At 42.7% G+C, this 24,610-nt stretch overlaps 1 protein-coding gene across 12 annotated transcripts in view; it reads left to right on the forward strand.

Annotated features, from left to right (window-relative positions):
* The first annotated feature begins 524 nt into the window (after nucleotides 1-524).
* LOC129859282 (abl interactor 1-like) overlaps nucleotides 525-24,610 on the forward strand; it is a 62,934-nt gene continuing 38,848 nt past the window's right edge. For 6 of the 12 annotated variants that reach the window (XM_055928859.1, XM_055928855.1, XM_055928860.1 and 3 more), the window contains exons 1-2: nucleotides 526-732; nucleotides 13,676-13,843. In XM_055928859.1, the coding sequence (XP_055784834.1) occupies nucleotides 616-732; nucleotides 13,676-13,843 (285 nt within the window). In that variant the 5' untranslated portion in view covers nucleotides 526-615. Of the gene's footprint in view, nucleotides 733-13,675; nucleotides 13,844-24,610 lie in introns of all 12 variants that reach the window. The other 6 variants (XM_055928851.1, XM_055928858.1, XM_055928853.1 and 3 more) reach the window with 2 other exon arrangements.

The raw sequence follows: 24,610 nt of genomic DNA on the forward strand, positions 1-24,610 counted from the left end.
TGTAATATCAGCTGGGTCTGGTCTACTTAACCCAACGTAGCACGCGTAAAGGAAACATATTTTTTTTTGTAAGTGGAATAGCTCGCTTACTCTTCCGTCTCTGATAAATATGTTATTTAGTATACACCAAAATCCCTACAAACTCCACAATGCACCACAGACAGTGGGTGCTTACTGGATATGTAGTTCTAAATGCAGTCAATGGCTGAGTGTATAATTGACCTCAAAAACATGTTCCATCAAATAACTGTATGGTAAAGGTATGAAGCCACCACAATACTATGTGTTGTTGGCCACAATAAGAAATGTTACGCGAGCATGCAGCCTGGCCATAAAAGCATTACGCGTTGATATGTTGTATCAAATTTGACGACTGTTGCAACTCGGAAACCCAGAAAATTATACATTGTAACACTACGTATCCCAGCATTCTACACCGTGATCCATGTTGGTTGTTTTTTTGCGGGTGGCTGATAGGTTGCGCCGATGTGAAAGCGAGGCCAAGAATCCCACTATACCAGGCGAAGCAGGTTTTTTTTTTTTTTTTTCCCCCCGAAGCAGAGCTGGTGGTTTCAATCAAAGGGAAGGCGAAGAAGCTATGCGGGGCGATGTAAGATGGCAGAGCTGCAAATGTTGTTAGAGGAAGAAATTCCAGCCGGCAAAAGAGCTCTTATAGAGAGTTACCAGAATCTCACGCGGGTAGCAGACTACTGTGAAAACAATTATGTTCAGGTAAGCAAAATGAGTACATTTACTCAACATTGTTATCTCGGAATTCTTTGTTGTTGAACGGGAAATGTGGATAAAGAAATGGAAAGAGTCACAATTAACACATAAAGGAGTAACGTTAGATATTCATAGAGAATACATATCTTTTGAGAGTCTTTGGCCATTTCAGTGTGTAGTTTCACCGCACTGGACACGTTGGATACAGTGTTGGCCATTCAATGCGTTGTTGGTCCTTTGATCAGATTTAGTTCGTTTACACAGAGGGTGTGTCTAGTATTAACTTCGGCTGTTATCTTCGTTTAATGAAATAAATAATGGTGCAAACTAAACTGCTGTAAAACGATCTGAAACGTGTTGTGCACTCTACACGTAACTGTTAAAACGTAACAATTTCATCTGATTGTTACATTGTTTAAAAGTTACAGTAGCAGTTGCGCTTGCGAAGACGCTGGCCTTGCTTATTTACTGTCCCTCACAGACACCGTCAGATAGTTTGACATTTTGATTTCTATCCACTAATTTTATTAGTATTTTCTGTGATTTATACATTTGCAATACGTGGACTATGATATTGTAAGCAATTGCAAACGTATAAATGTCAAGGCATTTCTAAGAATCTTCTTACAGTTTGCAATTAGCCTGCCTATACTATAGATAATGTACAAAAATAACATGAGGCATTATTGATTAAGAGCAACAGAGCCAATCACTGCATAGTCATTTTAACAATACTACTTCTCTCTGGGGAATATCAGACTTTCAACGCCTGTTTGTTTGTCAGTGAATGCTTCTGCAATTTGCCACATATGATTGTGTTACCCTTTTAACTAAGTTTCACATATGTTGACTGTGGAATTTGGTCATGTTTTAACACATTTCTGAACTGAGTTCTGAAACGGTTCAATTATTTTACTGGGTTATTTCATGTGTTACCTCATGCTGCCAAGGGGCTATTGCCTTGCTGCATTATAATTACTTAAATTGTGGGCTAGCAGCTGAAGTTACTGATCGATATGGTGTTGGACATGGCTATTTAAACTGTGTTTTACATCCCTCAAAAGAATGTCAAAACTGATTTAAAAAATAATAATATTGATATTAAGATTGAGGGCTTTCCTACAGAAATCCAAACTATAGGCAAGAGCTCATTAAATCTCAGGGAATTCGAAATATGAACGTTTGACAAATCATACGTTTCATCCTATGCTGTGAATATACGGTACAAGTGCTCTCTAGACGTACATGTTGATATGGTGATTCCACACTGTGGCTATGTTATAGCATTGAGTTAACCTGAATAAGTTGTTGCATAAGAAGGCTTTTGATGAGCTATCTTGGTCCCCCTCAGGGTAAAGAGGCTATAGCTTACGGCTGAGATCTGCTTCTCAACTTTAGCTACTCTTCCTGGGGTCCACATAAAACGTGCAAATGCATGACAAAGTACTGAACAGTAATAGACAAAAACATAAGATATATAATTCAATTCAAAATAAACTAAAATAAGAGTTGTATATTGGAAAGACACCAAGAGACAATACAAATACCATTTACCAACTTCATATAGTATTATATACAGAACAGTTCAATTAGATCTTAATATGTTTTTTAAAGCTAAACATCCTTTTTGACCAAGTAACTTCTGGTGGCAGAGCAATCCACGATGACATGGCTCTATACATAACTGAGCGATGCATTAAATCTGTTTTTGGTTTGGGTACCGTGAAGAAACCCGTAGTGGCGTGTCTGGTGGCGTATGTCTGTTTTAAGTGTATGCAAATAGATTATACTGGTGGTTAGGCATTTTCAACATCAAAATGTTTCTTAAAAAGACTAGAAGTAGTCCATTTCTCCTCAACCAGGAATGACTATCATCCGTGTTGTTGAGGTTAGTTCTGTGTGTACAGTTGAGGGCAATGTGTGCTGCTTTGTTTTGAGCCAGCTGAAGCTTTGCCGGGTCTTTCGGTGCTGCACCTGACCATTTTGCCGGACAGTAGTCAAGATAAGAAAAGATCAGAGCCTGAACAACTAGTACAGTCGGTATTTGTGTCAAAAACGCAGAGTATCCTTTTATAAGAGACATAACTCTCCCCATCTTCACAACTTTGTCAATATGACTTGCCCATGATCACTGGCCATCCAGTGTTACTCCTAGGAGTTCAGCTTCTTTTACTTGTTCAACGGTCACACCCTTTATGCACAACTCTAAGAGAATGCTTTGCACCAAATACAATGCTTTTGGTTTTGGATCTATTTAAGACCCGTTTATCGTTTAATGACCTATTCTGACACTGACTGTAACTCCTTGCTAAGAGTCTGTAAACTCACTTTCAGTAGGGTTCTAATCCTCTGCATACATAGTCGTTTTAGCTTCTCGTAAGAGAAGTGGCAAATTCTTTGTAAATAAAGAAAGAAGAGTAACAGCTGGAGGCAACTGCCCTGAAGGATACCGCACTGTATCAAGTGCTGAAAGGAATCCAGATGTGTATTGACACCCGCAGAGGAATGTTTAAGGGACCCGACCATTTGAGTCCATCAAAAACACGACATTAAATCAGTTATAACGTGTGCTGTCAACTTCCTCCAACTCCATGAGGATTGCCGATCATTTTGTTTTCATCCTTGTCTCCCTGCTTATACTTTAATTTCACTGTTGACTGGTTATCTGTAAACGCACTGAACAGCATTCATCCTTAGTTATATTTAGTAATTGCAGAATACTCTAGATCCCTCGACAGAAGTTTACCGTTTCACAAAATGCTGCATATTTCTGAGCTTAATTGGTTTAGTGGATTAAGCAATTCCCTGGAGATTCTTGGAGCGAACCATGCATAGTGTTGAGGAGTTGAAATGATTGATGTTGTGAACTAAAGCCGTCAGGCAGTTTTGTCACAAGTTCAACTTGAATCTTAAACCCAACAGGAAGACACTGCCCATATGGTCTCTTTAAAAAAAAATCGAATAAGTCTGTACATCCTTTCAGCTGTTTTCCTTCCCTTATTCTCAGTCTCTCTGTCTGTGCCTCTCTCTCTGTCTGTCTGAGTTGAAAACAGATGAGTGAGAGACAACCATGTGTATAGCAACATGCCTCAGCATGACTCTGCTCGTCTTCAGGAACTGTTTTCTTAATTTTTTCCCTCTTTCTGTTCTCGTAGAGGCTTTGGTTTTTTAACATGTTGACTGTAGCACAGCTATGTAGCCCACTGTTCAGTAGGAGATGGTTGAAGCCAGTCTGTAAATGAGGACAAGCAATTTCCCGCTTTGACTGACAGCAAGAGGTATGGTTGTGGTCATGGTCATGACAGGGAAGGTTCCTGTAGCTCTGAAGTTTTTGTTGTACTTCTCTCCACATCAGGCAAGATTTATTCATATTGGCATCCTAATTTGGATAAAGGTCAATTATGCATCAGTGTTTCTTTAGTAACATTCTTTTTTAGAAATACCTTGGAAGTTTTCTGTAATGGGTTTCTCCTTCACTGTGGGAATGTAGCATCTCCACTCACCCAAAATGATGGTGGCACACTCGCAAGAAGCAGATTTCCATTTTGGCCATGGACCATATCTTTTCAGGGATGTGACTGAGTCAGCACCATGTTTTCCTAACCTCTGTGACAGCCAGGGCTGTCGTTTTTGGACAAGGACGCCGGGACATGTACAAACTGGGCCACCTGGCTTGTTGGCAGGGTACACGACGCAGGTTTGGAGGTTGAGGAGAGGGCAGCAGCAGCAGCCCACTGCGTCATGTCAAGTTAAACTCCTCTTTTTTTCACCATGTGTCTTACTGTCTCCCTTACAATTATTCTTGGGTGTGGCACAACGATCCCTATAACACTTTCCAGAACTGAATGGAGACCGAATGTAGGCCAGTGTTTTGGAGGGAGGAAAACATTGTACAGCTATGCAGGCCAATGCACTAAATTACAATATGAGTCAAGCACTCAAGATCACGTTTACTCGCCCATCTTTTGTCCTGGTCACGTGACCTCTGTGTACCCATGCTGAAAGTGAAACCTAGCAGACATTACTTTTCCATGGTAAAGAGCCAGGCTGGCCTGAAGGTGTTACATGTGTCGTTTTCACACAGCTCTGTCTCTAAGGATTACAGAGTCCTCTTTCTCTTCCTATCTTTCTTTCTCTCACTCTCGGAGTGGCCTGGTTTTTCTCTCAGCATTGAAAGCCTAGCGGCTCTTAGCCCAGCCAGATTACCAAACGGGCACGCAGGGCACGTGCCCTGGGGCCCCCGGGCCCACACAACTCCCCCCTCTTTCAGCCAGGCAAAATGTGAACAAAAATCTCTGCCCCATGGCAAAAAGTGTAGAATTTCAGGAAATTAGCTATAAAACTGCACATTTTTCTTTCAGCACTATGAAAAAAGAAATTTGTTGGGGGGGTTGGAGGTTGGTGCCCCGGGGCCCCAAATGCTGTAATCCGGCTCTGAGACTTTGTCTCCCTATTGCTCTGTCTGTGATCTGGATATTGTCATTGTTTCAGTTGACAATTACATTTAATCCTATTTACATAGCATTGTATCCCCAGCCTATTAATGTCACATTAAGATTAGCACGATGGCATAACTCACTGAACTAACGCAGATGAATCCTTGTAGGGTCTGCCGCCCCTGCTTTCAACACTTTATTCCACAATTATTGATAGACTTACGTGAATATGAAAGCAGAATATGAAGGCCCCAGATGTGTGCAGATAGTAGATACAGTGCCTTCAAAAAGTATTCACACCCCTTGAATTTTTCCACATTTTGTTGTTACAGCCTGAATTTTAAAATGGATTAAATTAGATTTTTTTGTCACTGGCTCACACATAATACACCATTAATGTCAAAGTGGAATGTTTTTAGACATTCTTACAAATTTAATAAAACATGTAAAGATGAAATGTCCCCTTTTTGTTATGGCATGCGTAAATAAGTTCAGGAGTAAATATGTGCATAACAAGACACTAAGTTTCATTGACTTACTTTATGATCAATTATAGTGTTTAACATGATTTTTGAATGACTGCCTCATCTCTGTACTCCACACATACAATTATCTGTAAGGTCCCTCAGTCGAGCAGTGCATTTCAAACACGGATTCAACCACAAAGACCAGAGTGGTTTTCCAATTCCTCGCAAAGAAGGGAACCTATTGGCTAGGTGGGGGGTGGGGGGGGGGGGGCAGACATTGAATCTTCCTTTGAGCATGGTGAAGTTATTCATTACAAGTTGGATGGTGTATCAATACACACAGTCACTACAAAGATACAGGCATCCTTCCTAACTCAGTTGCCGGAGAGGAAGGAAACCGCTCAGGGATTTCATAATGAGGCCAATGGTGATTTTAAACAGTTAGAGTTGAATGGCTGTGATAGGAGAAAAACATTGTAGTTACTCGACAATACTAACCTGATTTAACAGAGTGAAAAGAAGAAAGCTTGTACAGAATAAAAATATTCCAAAACATGCATCCTGAAAATACTGCTAAAAATGTGGCAAAGCAGATAACTTTTTTTGGTCCGTAATACAAAGTGTTACATTTGGGTCAAATCCTATATAACACATTACTGAGTATTACTCTGCATATTTTTTCAGCAGAGTGGTGGTTGCATCATGCTACGGGTATGCTTGTAATTGTTAGACTGGGGAGTTTTTCAGGATAAGAAATAAACTGAATGGAGGAAAACCTGGTTCAGTCCACTTTCTACCAGACACTGGGAGAACAATTGACCTTTCAGCAGGAAAGTAACCTAAGACACACGGGCAAATGTACACTAGAGTTGCTTACCAAGAAGACTGTGAATGTGGCCGAGTTATAGTTTTGACTTAAATCTACCTGAAAATATATGGCCAGACCCGAAAATGATTGTCTAGCAATGATCAACAACCAACTTGACAGAGCTTGAATAATTTTTTAAAGAATAATGAGCAAATATTGTACAATCCAGGTGAGCAAAGCTCTTAAAGGTTTACCCAGAAAGACTCACAGCCATAATCCTATTGACTCGGGGGTGTGAATACCTATGTAAATGAGATTTCTGTATTTCGTTCTCAATAAATGTGTAAACATATTTTCACTTTGTCATTATGGGGTATGTGTGTAGATGGGTGAGAATTAAAAAATGGTCTTTAAATTGTTTAACTTGGGTCAAACATTTCAGGTATCCTTCCACAAGCTTCCCACAATAAGTTTGGTGAATTTTGGCCCATCCCTCCTGACAGAGCTGGTGTAACTGAGTCAGGTTTGTAGGCCTCCTTGCCCGCACACGCTTTTTCAGTTCTGCCCACAAATTTTCTATAGGATTGAGGTCAGGACTTTGTGATGGCCACTCCCAATACCTTGACTTTGTTGTCCTTTAGCCATTTTGCCACAGCTTTGGAAGTATGCTTGGGTTCATTGTCCATTTGGAAGACCCATTTGCGACCAAGCTTTAACTTCCTGACTGATGTCTTGATGTTGCTTCAATATATCCACATAATTTCCCTGCCTCATGATGCCATCTATTTTGTGAAGTGCACCAGTCCCTCCTGCAGCAAAGCACCCCCACAGCATGATGCTGCCACCCCTGTGCTTCATGGTTGGGATGGTGTTCTTCGGGTTGCAAGCCTCCCCCTTTTCCTCCAAATATAACAATGGTAATTATGGCCAAACAGTTCTAATTTTGTTTCATCAGAACAGAGGACATTTTTCCAAAAAGTATGATCTTTGTCCCCATGTGCAGTTGCAAACCGTAGCCTGCCTTTTTTTATGGCAGTTTTGGAGCAGTGGCTTCTTCCTTGCTGAGCGGCCTTTCAGGTTATGTCTATATAGGACTCGTTTTACTGTGTACCTGTTTCCTCCAGCATCTTCACAAGGTCCTTTGCAGTTGTTCTGGGATTGATTTTCACTTTTCGCACCAAGTACGTTCATCTCTAGGAGACAGAACACATCTCCTTCCTGAGCGGGATGACGGCTGCGTTGTCCCATGGTGTTTATACTTTCTAGATGTTGGGACTTGCTTCTATTCAGACACAAGCATTAGTGAGGTCAGGCACTTATGTTGGACGATTAGATCTGGCCTGCTGTTGGCTTTCCAATTCATTCCAAAGGTGTTCAAGGTTGAGGTCAGGCCTCTGTGCAGGCCAGTCAAGTTCTTCTACACTGATCTCGACAAACCATTTCTGTATGGACTTCGCTTCAGGCACAGGGGCATTGCCATGCTGAAACAGGAAAGTGCCTTCCCCAAACTGTTGCCACAAAGTTGGAAGCACAGTATCGTCTAGAATGACATTGTATGCTGTAGCATATAGATTTCCCTTCACTGGAACTAAGGAGCCTAGTGTGTATGTGTGTTGTTGGACATAAGACTGTAATCACCAGGAAATCAGCTCAAAGGTGACTGAATAGTACAAGATGAGGAGCGGTTTACAACAGGACGGTGACTCTGAATAGTATCACTTGTGTTGGACTGGTCTTCGCTCACACTTGGTTTAGAATTCTTTTCAAAAACCAATAAAAAGCCATTTAAGTAACCATTGTTTGAATTGGCAGTTTTCTGTATTACTGTTGAATTATTTCCAAAAGAACACTTTTTAAAAATTTGATTCCCTCTACAAGGTTCCCCTTTGTATCCCTTTCCTGACATACTGATGGAATTTTTAATTGCACAACGACAGTTTCTCAAGGTCAGGAAGACCTTTTTAGCTTTTCAGTCTGCCCCCCATCTGCCCCAGTGGAGAACAAGAAAATGAATAATGGACTTATTCTGCTCCTGATTTCAGAAAGTGGCAATGACTTAAAACGCAGATTTAAAGTTGATACTCTACGGAAGTGTATTTAATTGTAGTTATTGTAACTTCTCTTGCACTTATCTGTTGAACTTTCTCAGACTACCAGATGTGTTGTGTTGGGGTTCTGTTTTTCACAACTTTCCTTGTGCATATTTTTGCCCCTCTGGGTGTGGTTGCATTTCCCCTCACCCTCTGATGATGCAATACACATAGATACGAATGTTGTAGGCTATTACGGTCTATGAAAACACAGCTCTTTGAAGAGCCCGTATATTTTATGGGTGCTGGTATATTTTGATATGGATTGAATGTACTATTTATATCTCACCTTTTTAGTTCCCTTCCTCATTGGGTATCTTATCTAATCTCAGGCAAGCCAGGCCGAGACATTTACCAGGGTCAGTCATTGTTTCTGGATTATAGATTAATGCCCCGACAGTTTGCCTGTGTCGTTGGTGTAGCCTCACCCTGAGTGGGGTTACCAAAAAACCCGGATGCATCTGTTTTTCAGGGGAAATGGGAAGAAACCTGTTGCGGGACTTCCGCTTTTGGATGTTAACAAGGCGACACTCCATCTCAAACCAATCCAGTAAATGTGGAGGAGTTAACAGTGCAGAAGAGAACCACCCTTGACAGTTTTCTTATCACGACCAGAAAGAAAGAAAGAAACGCCTGCTGCGTTAGGTTTAATTGAATCGTTTTTAATTTTTGAATTTTTACCTGTATTTAACTAGGCAAGTCAGTTAAGAACAAATTCTTATTTACAATGATGGCCTAGGAACAGTGGGTTAACTGCCTTGTTCAGGGGCAGAACGACAGATTTTTACCTTGTCAGCTTGGAGATTCGATCTAGCAACCTTTTGCTTACTGGCCCAACGCTCTAACTACTAGGCTTGCTGCCTTTAAGGTTAGTTTAGTCTTGGATGTTGCTTCGTGGTCTTTGCCTAAAGAAAAAAAACAATGGAAATTGGTCACTGGGTCAGGAGATGGCTGAGCCTAGGCTAAAACACATGATTCTGGATGTTAGGTTTGGGCCCTTACGTAGCCTTGTGGCCAGATTACCGGCATCACTGTACTAATCTCTTTTCCACTGGCTTTACGTCTCTTCTATCACATCCTGGACCTCTGGGCAAGTCCATCCACATCAATACAGCCTACAAAGCACTTCTCCTCTGCTGCCCAAGTTCTCTCTTATCTCAGCCAAAGCTTTCAATCTCATTCAGCTGTCAATACATCCCACAAAGCAGTCCTTGTAGTGAGGCAATGACCTTGCCTCTGGATGACCTTGCCCCTGACTTTGCCAGAGCAGTCCTTTGCAGTGAGTCCATCTGAGGAGGCGTATAACTGCACAGTGTAATGTTTTCAACCTTGTTTTTTTAAATCAGAATGGATAAAACGCTCATGCCTGGTGACATCTAGTTTCTTGGCATGACTGATTTTTCTTTAGGTTTTTATGGATTGTTGCTTACCACCATGTCTCAAACGGGTGTCCCTACTCAACATGCAACAGATTCCCGCAATGATTAGGCTGCAGTGCATGCAATGTTACCGATTTCATACATCGTCAGCATTGTGTGTAACTTGGTCTTGTGCAGAGAGAAGTAGCAGGGGGGAAATTGAGGACAGTAAAGTCAATTCTATATTATTTTCATACATGTGGCATGTCATACCAGAACATTTCAACACTTTCATGGCAGTATTTATTTTTGTATATATATATTTTTTTACAGGGCTAAGCCATTTTCCAGGCACATCTCCCTCCAGGATATGAGGATGTGCTAAAGCAGATCTGACTGTCGGCTGTAGAGGGGAGCAGTACATTTCCCGGGAGCTACACTGCCTGTCGCTGTCTTGTCTTGTTTCAGAGGCGAATGTTCTGACTTGTTCCCGCATAGCAACGCTAGAAGTGTTATCCCTGTTATTTGACCTCTGAGAAGCTTGTGCTACAAGAGGTCAGACTTTGTCGCTCAAAAGGAAAATGGCTTGGGTTTGGTAAGAATATAAGATATAAGTTGATAGGATGCGCCGTCACCCCCTCATATTAAAAAACCCAGGTCTAAGATACTCCATGCCCTCTGTCTTACCCCTCTGTTGTCCAGTTGAAGCTTTGAGGAAAAATGTGCTAACTCTGACTGATATGTGGTTGTCTCAACTAGCTATCTTAAGATGAATGCACAAACTGTAAGTCGATCTGGATAAGAGCGTCTGCTAAATTACTCAAATGTAAATGTAGCTTCCACCCATGACAGAGCTCTTGGGTGTAGGGGGCCACACAGTTTGTCCTGATCCTGGAAGACTCTTCCCCCAGGGAGGGGGTCTGGGCCTTTCCATCCTGTTCATGGTGCCTCCAAGCAGCAGTTGGCCCCCGTCAGCTAAGCAGCCCGCCCGACGCCCTGTTTGAATGTAAATACTTTGGAGAAGGCATCATTCCTTTTCTCTTCCTTGATGTGAGTCATTTATCTGGCTTGACTGGATTGTGGTGAAAGGATGCATTTTTAGATGTTATTGAACCAGGCCCAAGTCCCACCCTCGTCTCGTAACCTTCTATTGCTGATCCCTCACTTACCGGAGGAAACCAGCCAAACACGCTGGTGGACTTCCACTCCCTACTGCACTGTTCCAGAGCTGTAGGCTTTCACTTTATGATCACTGTAGTTTGCTTTCCTGATCTTAGCATGTTGTCTTTTAAAAGGAGGTGTGGTGCATTTTTTGGTTTCTTTTTTTTATGCCGTCCATGAAATACTACTACATTCCAGTTCAAGTAACAGGGCCGTAACTACACATGGGGACAGAGGTCCGGACCTCTGTCATTTTTTAATAATTAGAAAAAAAGTATAATTCCAATAAATATTTTGTATACAAAGAAAATCAATTGTGTCTAAAACATCTACATTTTGCTCCCAGCGTTGATCGAAACTCAGAGCGCTTATATTCTTGGTCTGACTGAGTTGTAATCTCGCCGGCCTCGTTGCAAACGAGTGGAATCAGGAACAGTGATTTGTTTGCTTGCGTCCCCCGGTGCATGTACATTTGGTCGTTCTCTCCAAGTTAGCGCCTGAGTTGAATGCCCAGGAACAAGGATGACTGAAGTGTTTTTTTATTTACTTACGGTTATACAGAGATGGATATCTGAAGATGCAGTTGTAAGAAATGTGCACTTGCTGTTCAATTATTTGCCTAATCAACACCCACAATGCCTTAGCGGCCCACTGGCTAACCAGACCCCACACTACAGTCTCCTCTACAGGTAGAGATTGGGTCATTTTAGCCCAATCCCTGTGGAGCATCCCTTTTCACTCAGCGAATCGTGAAACAATCCCCTTGGTCAACCACCCCACGACATGTCTACAGAACCGTCTTGTGGAAAGCAGGTCTCAATACTTTCATGTTACGGTCCACCCTACACCTTTTTTATGGGATACAGAGGATATAGTTTGTAACCTCTTTGGCATGTAACACACAACGCTAGCTCTCTACATTAAATTTCATTTCCCTGAAATGCTATCGGATTTCAGCTTCTTTTTTTTTTACAGCATATTTGCTGATTTCATAAGAGGCCCAGCGCAGCTATCTGCATACCCAATTTCTTACAGGAATGGTGGAGCAGTAAAAAAAATGTTGACAGAAGAAGGTAATGGTTTATGGATTTTGCGTGTGTAATGCCATCACCTCTGCGTTGAGATGTTGTATCTGAGTGACACTGAGACTTCTCTTCAATTGTGCTCCATAAACCCTCGAGTGCAGTGGATTGAGCTAAGTTTAGCAGTACTGTCAGTATAGAGATGTAGAAGCAGCCATTTGTTGGGGGATTTGAATCTGCTTCAGGGCATTTCACCTATGACATGGGAAAGAATGAATGGGTTTCACCGAGTTCAAAACTTTGGGAGTACTGCTGTATAAATGAGCAATTAATTATACATTGAAATAGTAGCAAAGTGCAGTCAAAAATGGCCTATGGCCTCTCCCTAGAGCATCAGTTCAGGAATGCTGTCATATGCATTCCCGCTAGCGTTTATGTAGGAAACGATGTGTGTGCATGTTTCTGGGGTTGGGTTAGATGTGGAAGACACATTTCAGTTGAAGGCATTTAGTTGTGCAACTGACTAGGTATCTCATTTTCTTCAGGTTGAAGCTCTTTGTGTTTAGCTGTGTATGCTGATGGAAGTGTTGAATTCTAGTATTGAAAGTGTTCCTGGGATTGTGTGTGCGTGTTTTGTGCGTGCGTGTACTCTCCAGATGGCCTCTGGCTCTGTCACTGCTCTGTGGAAGAATCTCCCTTCATTCCTAGAGGCTGTTATCATGCAGCACATCTGTTACTTTGATTCCCTTCAAAACAAGCAGTTTGAGTCAACTCACTGTCACTTCTTCTCTGGTTGTAAACCAGCGGGTGCAACCAGGCTTTAGTCCCACTGGCTGTGATACAAAGCTGATCTTATGCCCAGACAAATATTAGACACACAACTTGAAACTTTAAAATGTTTCCCCTTCGTTGTGTTTTCTGTCTAGATGCTATTTATACTGTGTGACTCAGTTGGTAGAGTATTACGCTTGTAACGCCATGACAGGTCGTCATTGTAAATAATAATTTATTCTTAATTGACTTACCTGTACAAGGAGAATTATTATTTATTTAACTTTTTTATTTATTTATTTAACAAATTATGGTTTCGCTTACCCATACGTAAAATGTATGCATGCATGACTAAGTCACTTTGGATAAAAGCTTCTGCTAAATGGCATATGGTGTACTTCTACCCTTTTTCTCTCCTAGTTTTCACTCTGTCAGGGTTTGAACTCCTATTTCTTTCTCCCCGCTCTCCGCCTCATATTGCAGCCTGTGTATCAAAGCCCAGTGTTTACACCCAGGCAGTGCTCTTTGGACTTTGATTTATGATTGAACAGTGTAGGGCATGCAACAAAGATCAAACGTGTTTTGCCCCAAGATTTCACTCAAGTGAGCTTGAAAGAGTCACACGCATGATAATGAAGCTAAGGTGGCCAACGTGCCAAATGTTCACACCCCAATCAGCTTAAAAATGAATGTCAATTCAATTAATCCTTTGATGTTTTTCTGAATCTTCTAATGCGCCTAAGACAGTCGGACTGCACCAGGGTTCTGGGGAATAAGCCTTTTGTCAAATGTCGACCTGACTCTAACGTTGTGCGTCTCCTTCTCGCTCTCTCCAGGCCACAGACAAGAGAAAAGCTCTGGAGGAGACCAAAGCCTACACCACCCAGTCTCTGGCCAGCGTGGCCTACCAGATCAATGCCTTAGCCAACAACGTGCTGCAGCTGCTAGACATCCAGGCCTCGCAGCTGCGCCGAATGGAGTCCTCCATTAACCACATCTCTCAGGTCAGATCCCGAGTCTCTCATACACACACGCACGTACATATACTGTATGTATGTGTATGGCCTCTTTCTGTAGCGACTAAGGTGCCTTTTATTGATTTAACTGTGTGACTGACTGTGTGTTTGTATACATTATTGATGCTCCATCCCTCTCTGTGTGTGTTGCTCTTTCTCTCTCACTCACACCTTCTCACGCTCTCTACTTTATGGCTGCGAGTGCAGTCTCACCCTGATTGATCATCTCACTGTTGCCCCTTTGCCTCACCCTGTTATTCCAAACTGTGCCTGAGGCCACGGCCATTTGGACGAGGTAAATCCGCCCGCTCATCCAATTAAGTCATTAAGGACTCGGCTCTAACAAAGGGACCAAGGACAAATGGCAGCTCACCATGGGCTAGAACTGGGAAATGTAGACCAATGTGCCAAACCCTATATCATACTGTAGACTCATGGTTGGGAGTGTGGAAATGATGCAACCATTTAGTCATAGCCTTCAGGTCAAGTCTTGTTGGAATTGTGGTTGACTGATTGCTTTTCCTTCATGGTAATGGAGAAAGAGAATAGAGAAGACACCTTTCCTCTGTCTGAAATGTCCCAATGATTAAGGTCAGGTTACGACTCCTACAGTACATCTGAAGTCTCTGATTGAACAATTCTCAGAAATGTAGATCTCAGTAGACTGAAAGGTAAATTTAAAAAAATAGATGGAGAGAAGTGTAGGAGGTGAGGGAAAGCGCGATGGAGCATGAGCGAGTCGGTGGAAGACTGAGGGTGACTGAGAAATGGAGACAAAGAAAGAACACATGAACAGTCGTGGACATGAGTCAATACTCACAGATGGCACACAGCTGACATCTATGTCACCAAAACGCCACTCCGTTCGTGTCTCCATGACAGCGATCCCAGCCATCCCTGACGGTCATGAACCGGCAGAGGCAAAGAGAGCGTGATATTTGTTGAACATGTTCACCAGAGAGAAAATACTCATTCACTCCACTGGTTTGACTGAGTTGCTAAGCACAGCCTGCCACTCTGAAATGGAGAAAAAGCAAACAAGACTTAACAGACAACAAACCACCCGTTGCACTTTTGACCCGCCTTCATTGTGTAAATACTATTATTTCCCCATCAGTTTCACTGTATTGCCAAAAACAGGGGTTTCTCATGTCTTTAGTTGCCATGTGGTGTTGGTAACCATGGCAATATCTGGGTTGTTAGATGAGGGCATGCGGGGTCATGGTGGTTGAGTTGTTAGAGTTTGTAAACAAGCATATTCCTCTCTCAACTAGTGGATGTATAGCTATGAATGGTTAGTATAGCCTGCCCTTCTCTGAACGATACCAGTATGGTGATACTCGTTCGTATCGTGGCAAGGAAAGTGCTTTAGGAAAACAGCCCTAATGTTGGAAACTAATGTTGTCATCCAGAGTCACATTTATTTTCCCAGCTATAGCACACACTATTTTACATACACCAGGTTTTTATAGGACCAAAGAGTTGAGTCTGCTTTGTGTTTTAATTTTTGCCATGGACAACATACTATCTTATTTCTCTTGCTAATTAACTAGATTAATAGCTAGTCATGATTAGCCTAGTCTCTGTCTGTGGTGGTCGGTAACATTTTAAGATGAGGGGGGACTATTATTTTGGGGGGACATACTAATGATACTCAAATTTTCCCTATACCTATCATAAGGTAGCTACGACCTAGTCTATGTATGAAAAGTTTACAATGTAGTTGTGCAAGTTGAGAGAAATTTTAGTAATCAAGGTGACACATTTAATACCACCTTGCACACTCTTGCCTGCATCTAGCTGATCTAGGGTGTAATCCTTAGTGCAAACAAGAATTTCTATTGGACATATTCAGGTATGTTAATACCCGTTTCGTTTGCTCCAGTTTAAACGGTTTTCAACAGAATTGGCAGAATGAATACTCCCCTGATCGAACACAGTTCACTTTCATAGCAGCCACATACAAACAGCATGATAATTTTGCTCGATGTAGAATTCCTTCTCTCATCTATGAGCTCTCCTCCTCTCACCTCTTCCCTTTGCTTGTGGACCTCCTCTCACCTTTTCCCTTTGCTTGAGGACTGATGTGCACAACACATCAGCTGTCTGTGACCAGGCGAAAAAACTCTTTACAATGTAGACCTTCATATCATAACTGCTACACACAGCCTACATCGTTGTCACCATATTAGTTAACATCATAACATAGCTACTAGAACGCGTAAATAAACCCGCAACAATCATGCAGTACAGTCAGAAAGCAGTTTAGCAGTTACACCGGCGGGTCCCAGTGGCAGTACATTTTATAAAACCAAAGGCTTACCTTGACTTGGAAGAGTTCCAGTGTTGGATAGCCGTAGCCAGCTAGTTAACATAGCATCCCTCTCTGTTTGAGTAGGCTAAACTAGCTAGCTGCATTTGCTAGCTAAGTGAAAGTGGGGGATTTTTTAAATATTTATAAAAATCTCTTGCTCTCTTGCTTCTCAATTTTTAAAGAAATTAATTTGTTCAAAATTGTTCTTGTCTTTCTCTGAGTCAACCACATTTGATGCACTGCAGTGCTAGCTAGCTGTAGCTTATGCTTTCAGTACTAGATTAATTCTCTAATCCTTCGATTAGGTGGACAACGTCAGTTCATGCTGCAAAAGCTCTGATAGGTTGGAGGACGTCTTCCGGAAGTTGTCATAATTACTGTGTAAGTCTATGGAAGGGGGTGAGACCCATGAGCCTCCTAGGTCTTGTTTTGAAGTCAATGTATCAAGGGGAGGACGGAAACCAGCTGTCCTCTGGCTGCACCATGGTGCTACCCAACAGAGTGCTGTTGAGGCTACTGTAGACCTTAATTGCAAAACAGTGAGTTTCAATCAATTATTTGGTGACGTGAATATATTTAGTATAGTTTTATCTTAAAAGGTTAACTTTCTAAACGTTAAACAATTTTATTAAATTCACTGAGCGTGGTTATCTCCCTGCTACTCTGAGGAGCCTCCACTGCTCTCTTTGGGATATTGATAGCTAGGAATGATGTGTAGACTGAACTAGAATGATATCCCTGTCCAGTCGCTGTGGATTGATGTCCAATCTCTGTGGTAATAATCAAGTTAGTGCTAGGATCCACGAGCTGTGGCTGTTTTTATCGCTCTCTTGTCTTGTTCAGAGATGGAACATTATAAAAACTAGCGCCGAGTTCACTCCCAGCTCACGGGCAGACTGGAGAATAGCCCAGCCTACGTTCTGGTGGTGAATGGGAAATGAGGAGGAAAGACTGCGACACATTGCAAGCTCTTTTTAAAAGCTGAAGTGTGTGTGTGAGTGAGTGAATTCTCAGAACCTATGTAAGTTATCAGGAAATGGACAATAGTGTAGGGATGTTGGTGCTCTGAGTGGGTTGTTCTCAAAACGTTACAAATCGCTTATTTCACTTGGGAGGTCATATCTAATTCTTGTCATAATACCCTCAGTCATTCCTTTTAGATGGCAAGCTATGGGTGGTGGTGATCCAGAATGTGGTGGATGGGGCTGATGACAGTGACCCTCCTGGGCGTGGTGTGGCCAGGCCTGACGTCTGGAATGTTAGCCTATGGTTAAGGAATAGGGAGTGTCCGCTGACTGGTTTCTGTGTGGGCACCCCCCCCCCCCCCCTCCCCGTGGTGGCTTCCTAGCATCTACATCTAGCAATCAGTAGGCCTAATGCAGAGCATCCTGAGTTAAAGATGCAATTTGTATGATTGCATAGCCTTTAATGTAGCAGTCAAAGATTATGATTCTGTGGGGGGGGGGTGATGTTCAGAACATAATTTGAGGCTATACATTTGCGTGTGTGTTGCTAAGTCTTTAGCTATTGACATTCATTGACTGTCTTGATCTTCCTGCTGTATAGATGGATACGCGTGTTTCCTTACGCTGTATGTAGTGATGGTTGTGACTTTCTGTATGTGTGGAGATTGTGTTATAACACCCTGCCAATGCTCTCACTGTTGCCGTTGATAAACAGGGTTTCCCTGCAGTATCTAGTAGTGGGGGGGGGAATTGATACAGTTACATACCGGGATTATATATATTTTTTACAATTTATATCGTTTCGTTTTGACTACCGCAATATGATTTTTGCGCTAGTTGGCTGTACCTGCACCAAAACTCCAGTATTTTGTCTCTCTCTTGGCCCTCTGCAGCAGGCGTATGTTGAGCAATATGTTTGGAACATTGAATCGCAATAAAATCACAGTATCGAATAGCAATGCTTATACGTGAGAATCGCAATACATATCGTATCGGCACCTGAGTATCGCGATAATATCGCGTCGTGAGGTCCTTTTTTAAATTCCCAGCCCTAGTATCTGAGGCTGAGGAGAGAATAGACTGGTGTCACCTTGTGCTGTGTGATAAGCAGTGAACAGGGAGCGTTTTGTCTGTCCCAGCGTCAGAGCGGGCTTCACACAGAGAGAACATCTCTCCGTCATACCCTGTGTTAAGAGGAAAGTGTGTGTGCACACATGTTTATTCATGCACAGTAAAGATGAGCATGTTTGAATATTTTCGTAAAGGGAGAAGCCCAGCTAGCGATGGTATCAGACTTCGCAGAGCTCTGTCTACACTGTGTACAAAACATTAGGAACACCGATTTCCATGACAGAATGACCAAGTGAATCCAGGTGAAAGCTATGATCCCTTATTGTCACCTGTTAAATCCACTTCAAAACAGTTTAGATGAAGGGGAGGAGACAGGTTAAAGAAGGATTTTTAAGCCTTGACAATTGAGACATGGATTGTGCATGTGTGCCATTCAGGGGGTCAATGGGCAAGTGCAATAATTAAGTGCCTTTGAATGGGGTGGTAGTAGGTTCCAGGTGTGTCTAGAACTGCAATGCTGCTGGGTTTTTTATGCTCAACAGTTTCCTGTGTGTATCAAGAATGGTCCACCACCCACTGGACTTCCAGCTAACTTGACACAACTGTGGGAAGCATTAGAGTCAACATGGGCCAGCATCCCTGTGGAACGCTTTCGACACCTTGTAGAGTCCATGCCCCGACAAATTGAGGCTGTTCTGAGGGCAAAAGGGAAGGTGCAACTCAATATTAGGAAGGTGTTCCTAATGTTTTGTACACTCTGTGTATGTCAAACAGTGCATGTGAAAGCATCAAACAAAACACCACTCACTTGGCTGCCACGGTCGTTCACACTACTTACTGTAAATCACCTCGTTTCATGGGGTTCCTCTGTGGCACGGATGCACTTGGGCCTGCCAGACAGCTAATTGAAGTCAGTGCTGCTCACAACGCTGAGTTATTCCATGCACCAAGAATCTTCCACACCACAACTCCATAATACACGGCTCTCGATAGTCGATCGTTTTGGGATTATAGGACTGCATGCATGTGACGCATCCGTGCTACTTAGTATGAGCACAGCGTGTGTTGTGTGTGTGTGTTTTAAAAAATATATATATATCTGGATTAAAAAGGGTTGTAGGTGGTGTGCGTGGTGGGGGTCAATGGCACTGTCACTGACCGAACATTTTTGCGGCCCTCCTGTTGACCGGTGTAGCTGTTTTTAAAGCAAATTTCTTGCAATGTTACTTTTTAGTAATTTAGCAGACGCTCTTATCCAGAGCGACTTACAGGAGGAATTAGGTTTAAGTGTCTCGCTCAAGGGCACATCGAGATTTTTTTTCACCTGGTCGGCTTGGAAATTCGAACCAGCGACCATTCGGTTACTGGCCTAACGCTCCCAACCGCTAGGCTACCTGCCGCCTCTACACACAATTCTACATACCTTGTCATGTGTCTGAGAATACATTTTTCAGTTTTAAAGCTAATTTCCTTCAATTCTACTCATTTTGCCAGTGTCTATGCTATCTGCGTGACTCAAACATAACAAAATCAATATTCCTGAATGCTTAACTTCTGGAATTGTTTTATTTATTTGAACCTTATTTTACCAGGTAAGTTGATTGAGAACACATTCTCATTTACAGCAACAACCTGGCTGACTAGATTTTATTTTGGTGATTTTTTTTTTTTTAAGATATAGGGCCATTATATTTTCTACATACTTGATATCTGGTTGTAGATGTTTATATTGAATGTTTTTCCATCCCAAAATTATACAGATAATAAATAAACATATGCGGCGCTGAAAGTGGCCCGCCCAAGACTTTTCTATGCAGAAAACCCCCTGCTGCCTGTGTGTGTGCTGCAGTGCTGACTCTGACCTCCCTCATGCTGCTGTGTGCTGGGCGGAGATGGATTTCATCCAAACAGGATATGAACTTCCACAGATGAGCGTATGTACGTGGCTGGGGGGCCGGTGTTTCCTGCTAATCCCAATGCTTGTCAGTGTGTCCTTTCTCTATGTTCGTAACTGCACATAGGGTGGGGTTGGAATGGATGATGGATCTATTTGTATGCATGTTGTGTGTGTGTGTGCCTACATTATAAGGTCAAGAATGTCCTTACAAGGTAGGAAAACAAGAACATTCTTGAAAAGTCCGGACTTTTTCCATTTCCTGAATTTGTTAAAATGCTATTTTAGGTTTTAGGGACTTTGAAATACAGCACTGCCACCCAGAGTGTAATCCCAGGCTGGTTATAAACATCTGCCGCTGTCACAGCTAATAATTACGCTAATAATTAAGTAATTACGCAGAAGGTCATTTCTGAGTGGCACATACTGTATATGGAGCATAGCCTCAGCTAATAGTCTTTAGCGGTCTACCTTTTTGGTGACGCTTCTGAGATATTTGGGCCCGCCTGATACAAAGACCTAGGGAAAACACTGGCTATGGCTTAGCTTTGAGGAACGGCATTTTGATTTCTGTCTCCTCTAGATGGGAATGTCCCGCTGGTGTTCATAGAGCCGTGGGGAACAGTAGAGCGCAGGAAAATATGATTGGATCTAATTGAAGATGGTTTGTTACGCGGAGAGGAATGTTTTGGCAAGGATGAAGCTTTGAGAAGGGGAAAAGGGGTTAGAAGTTAACACCGAACAAGGAAGCTGGTCTGATGATGCATAGGAAAACACCCTTCCCCTACTCCAAATCATGCTATACTGACACTCGGGATGAATGGTGGACCATACAAATATACACACAGACAGCCTTTTTTCCCTGTGAATTTTCAGGATTAATTGGGGAGTAAAAATGTGTTCCTTTAAAAAAAAAATATATATATTTTCAAGGGCCTCCCGAGTGGCGCAGTGGTCTAACTAGCTGTGCCATTAGAGATTCTGGGTTGGAGTCCAGGCTCTGTTGCAGCCGGCCGCGACCGGGAGACCCATGGGGCGTCGCACAATTGGCCAAGACAGTAACTATCAATTGGATACCACGAAATTTGGGACAATCTAAAAATATATATATTTTCCCTAACCCTTAGCCATGGGATTACGTGGGTTAAATCTTCCAAGATGTCACAGAGGGTGCAATGACGGGCATGTCAGAATGCTGTATTTTGGCAATTTAGCAAGTCTTTATTCTTTTAAAAACCCTGATTTGTTGAATTATCCATGTGGTGTATATTAAAATGCACTTAATTTAATATAACATGCTTTTAAGATTCAATACTGCTGCACAAATTCTACTTAAAATATCAAAGGGTCGCAAAAGGCACTCATTTCAAGGAACAACCCACTTAATTTTTTACTATTTTTAATGTCAATGTGGTGCAATTGTGTAAATTGGGACGTTTTAACCCAACCCAATATGCTAATGGGGCTTCTGAAATGCCAATATGGTCCATTCTGTACTTGAATTTGAGAGTCCAGTCTTTGACTTGATATTGGCGACATGCCTAGGCTACTTGGGAAAAATCACAGTAGGTGTTTTTGTACAGAAATGCCAAATGTGCTGTGTCCACAAACAAATGGTCGACCTTGGCATGTTGTCCCGACTCTCTGATATACTGTTTTTCACTGATGGGAAAGACAATCTGCCTTAGTTTTCTCACACCGGACAAATAGTTAGCTGGTCTCTTCCGTCCCCCCTCTGCCCCCGGCTATGCAATATTGAAAGTGTTCTAGAGAGCGGGTGTTAGATTCACCGGAGGAATTCTGTTTTTCCGAAGAGACTCTACATATGCTGCTAGAACCTGTTCCCCTAGAGGACTCCTTGAGTGGACATTTTGTCTCACTCATTAGATGGAAGCTCTCACATGATGTGCTGGGTTACACTAAATGCCCTGACAAACTGGGCTCTCTCAGGGCTCCTAGACAGCTGTGATGGCTCGCACCACAGATGGCGTTCAGTGCGCTGAGAAACAGACAGAAGCCAGACTATAGGTTTGTCTGAGTGATCTGTCCTCACCTTTCCGGAACCGCTATTGTTGGTCTCACTCCACAGATGGATGTGCTTGGTCAAGTTGGCAGAAGCCAGACACAGTGAGAGTTGTGATAGAGCTTCATTGTTGTAACTCGTTGTCTTCTGCCATCTGTGAAGATTACCGTGGCCTTAGATCGCATTAAGTTAACATATGGAATTGTTTTAAGATGGTCATGAAAGGCATCATTTAGCCATTTGATTTTGAATTTTAGGACGCCTGTATGTATAAAAAAAAGTTATTTGAGGAAACATTGAATTTGGCCTTTACTGCTATAGCTCATAGATACACATCTGTACATGGAAAAACAGACAGCCTCCCCCAAAAATCCCAAGGCATATGTTTTTGAAGTGTCTGTACTGTATCTGAGAGATATAAATAAGAAAACTCAGATTTTTCTTTTGGACATGTTTGGTCACGTTATTCGTGATCCTTTTTTACCCCCTATGCACGTTATCCCCGTAAGCTTGTGTGCATCGTAGAGCAAAACAACCGACGCCTTTGTGCTCGCAAGTCTCCCCTTTCTATATTGGTGGCATTAGTTTGTTGCTCCAACCATTCGGTCTGGACAGTTGATTTCTGTGAGAAGACCTCTTCAAAATTAGGACATCCGCGACAGAATTCAGACGACTGCCGTAAAAGCTTGTGGATGTCGAAGAGCAAAACAAGCGACACTGCCCTGTTCGTGAGAGTCGTCTTTCGATGGTAGTGACTTATTAGTTAGTAGCTCAGACGGTTCGCGTTTTAGATGGGTGGTATCTCTCCAGGAAGCGGCTGACTCTGCCAGTTTGCGGAAACATCTGGGCATTGCAGTTTTCTCTTTCTGTCCAAATATAATCATGTATGGTTAAACTCTATTATTAACCATTGGCACATTTGTCCAGTCGAGCTAAGCACACACACGCACACACACACACACACACACACACACACACACACACACACACACAAACACACACACAGTGGCATGAAGGGCATATTTGTCCGGTAATGTTCACCCAGCCCAACCGTATGGCTACAGATCTGTTGGATTTCTGTCCGTCCATGGATTTGTGCAAAGCTGCCGTTTTTATTGCGGCTCTCATCCTCCGACCCCGCTGCCAAGGCGCTGAAACTGCCGTTTTTTCCTTCTGTCAGTTACAGCAGTGAAACCAACTCTCTGCAGCTTATCAAAGTATGAAGATTCTCCTTTCTCTATCTCTCTCGCTCTCTCCCTGATTTCTACAGAACAGCGTGTGTGTACGGTATGTCTGGAGACAGATGTCAAGCCAGGTTTACGAAAGGCTCCGAAATTCCATTCCAGGTTCTTTGATTCTCTGCCCTGCCTGTGTGAGATTTATAATCCCCCTGCTGATGATGTGGAGGGCCCTTGTGTAAATGTGTCAATCCTCTCCCCTGCTCCCCCCCCCCCCCCCCCCCCCCCCCTGTCTGAGGAATCAGTTGAGGTGTAAATCAATATAGAGAGGGAGGGAGACCGGGGTCAACAACCCCATCCCATTAGTCTGAGACATCCTCCAGCCGGGATCCATCATCACACGGTGTGTGTGTGATTCCACTTATACTAGTCTTTACCACTTGGGGGAACTAGTTACAGCAGACATTTTGAAACATGTTCTGAGCTTGTTTCTCACAATATTGAGAGAAAGTACTCTGACAATTCTGTACTGAAGTAGTTTCTTGTTGCTGCTACGAACAACACAACAATCCCACATAGCAACCACAGTGTTGGTGTACAGCAAAAAGGTTCACCAGCCACCCACAGCCCAAATGGAAGGGCTTACTTCCTCATCTTCCAAAAATTACATTTGCTTTAATGTCCTGAAATAGCCATGGACTCCAGCTGGTAGATGTATGATGGGGAAGGAATGAGCTGGCAGCACGACAAATGGTGACCAAGGTCCTCCAATCATGGAAGAGGGTGACTATTCACTTGGTGTGAGGTGGGTGAGTGGAAAGAGAGGAGCGGCAGAAGGAGAGGAAAAAGGCTGAGTGGGATGAGTTGGGGGGGGGGACATGATGGAAATCAAAAAGCGATAAGAAAAGAGAGCGAGAGGAGAGGTTGACGAAGAGGAGGAGAGGATTTGCTGGGCAAGGCAGAGAGAGGGAGAAGAATAAAGGTCCAGAGATAAGAAGTAGAGAAAAGAGGAGGAGCACCTTCATTTCCACACGGACACACTTGCACTCACACATTCCTAAAGGCTTGCTGACAGAGAACGGCCAAACCAAGGCTGCCCAGTGTGTTCTGGGATAAAAGCGAGCCGACTCGGGGCATGTGGATGACAGTGATTGAGAACACATGTGAATCGTCCTTCCAGCTGGGCAAGGTCTATTCAGCAGAACTCCAGACAGCCTCCTGAAGTACAAACGCAAATCGGCTGGTATTGTGCTCAGCTGTAGACCTGAAAAGGTTCTTTTTATTAAGCCAGTTCAGCACCGGTCAGCAAA

The sequence above is a fragment of the Salvelinus fontinalis genome, chromosome 7 (assembly GCF_029448725.1).
Source record: "Salvelinus fontinalis isolate EN_2023a chromosome 7, ASM2944872v1, whole genome shotgun sequence".
Lineage (NCBI taxonomy): Eukaryota > Metazoa > Chordata > Actinopteri > Salmoniformes > Salmonidae > Salvelinus > Salvelinus fontinalis.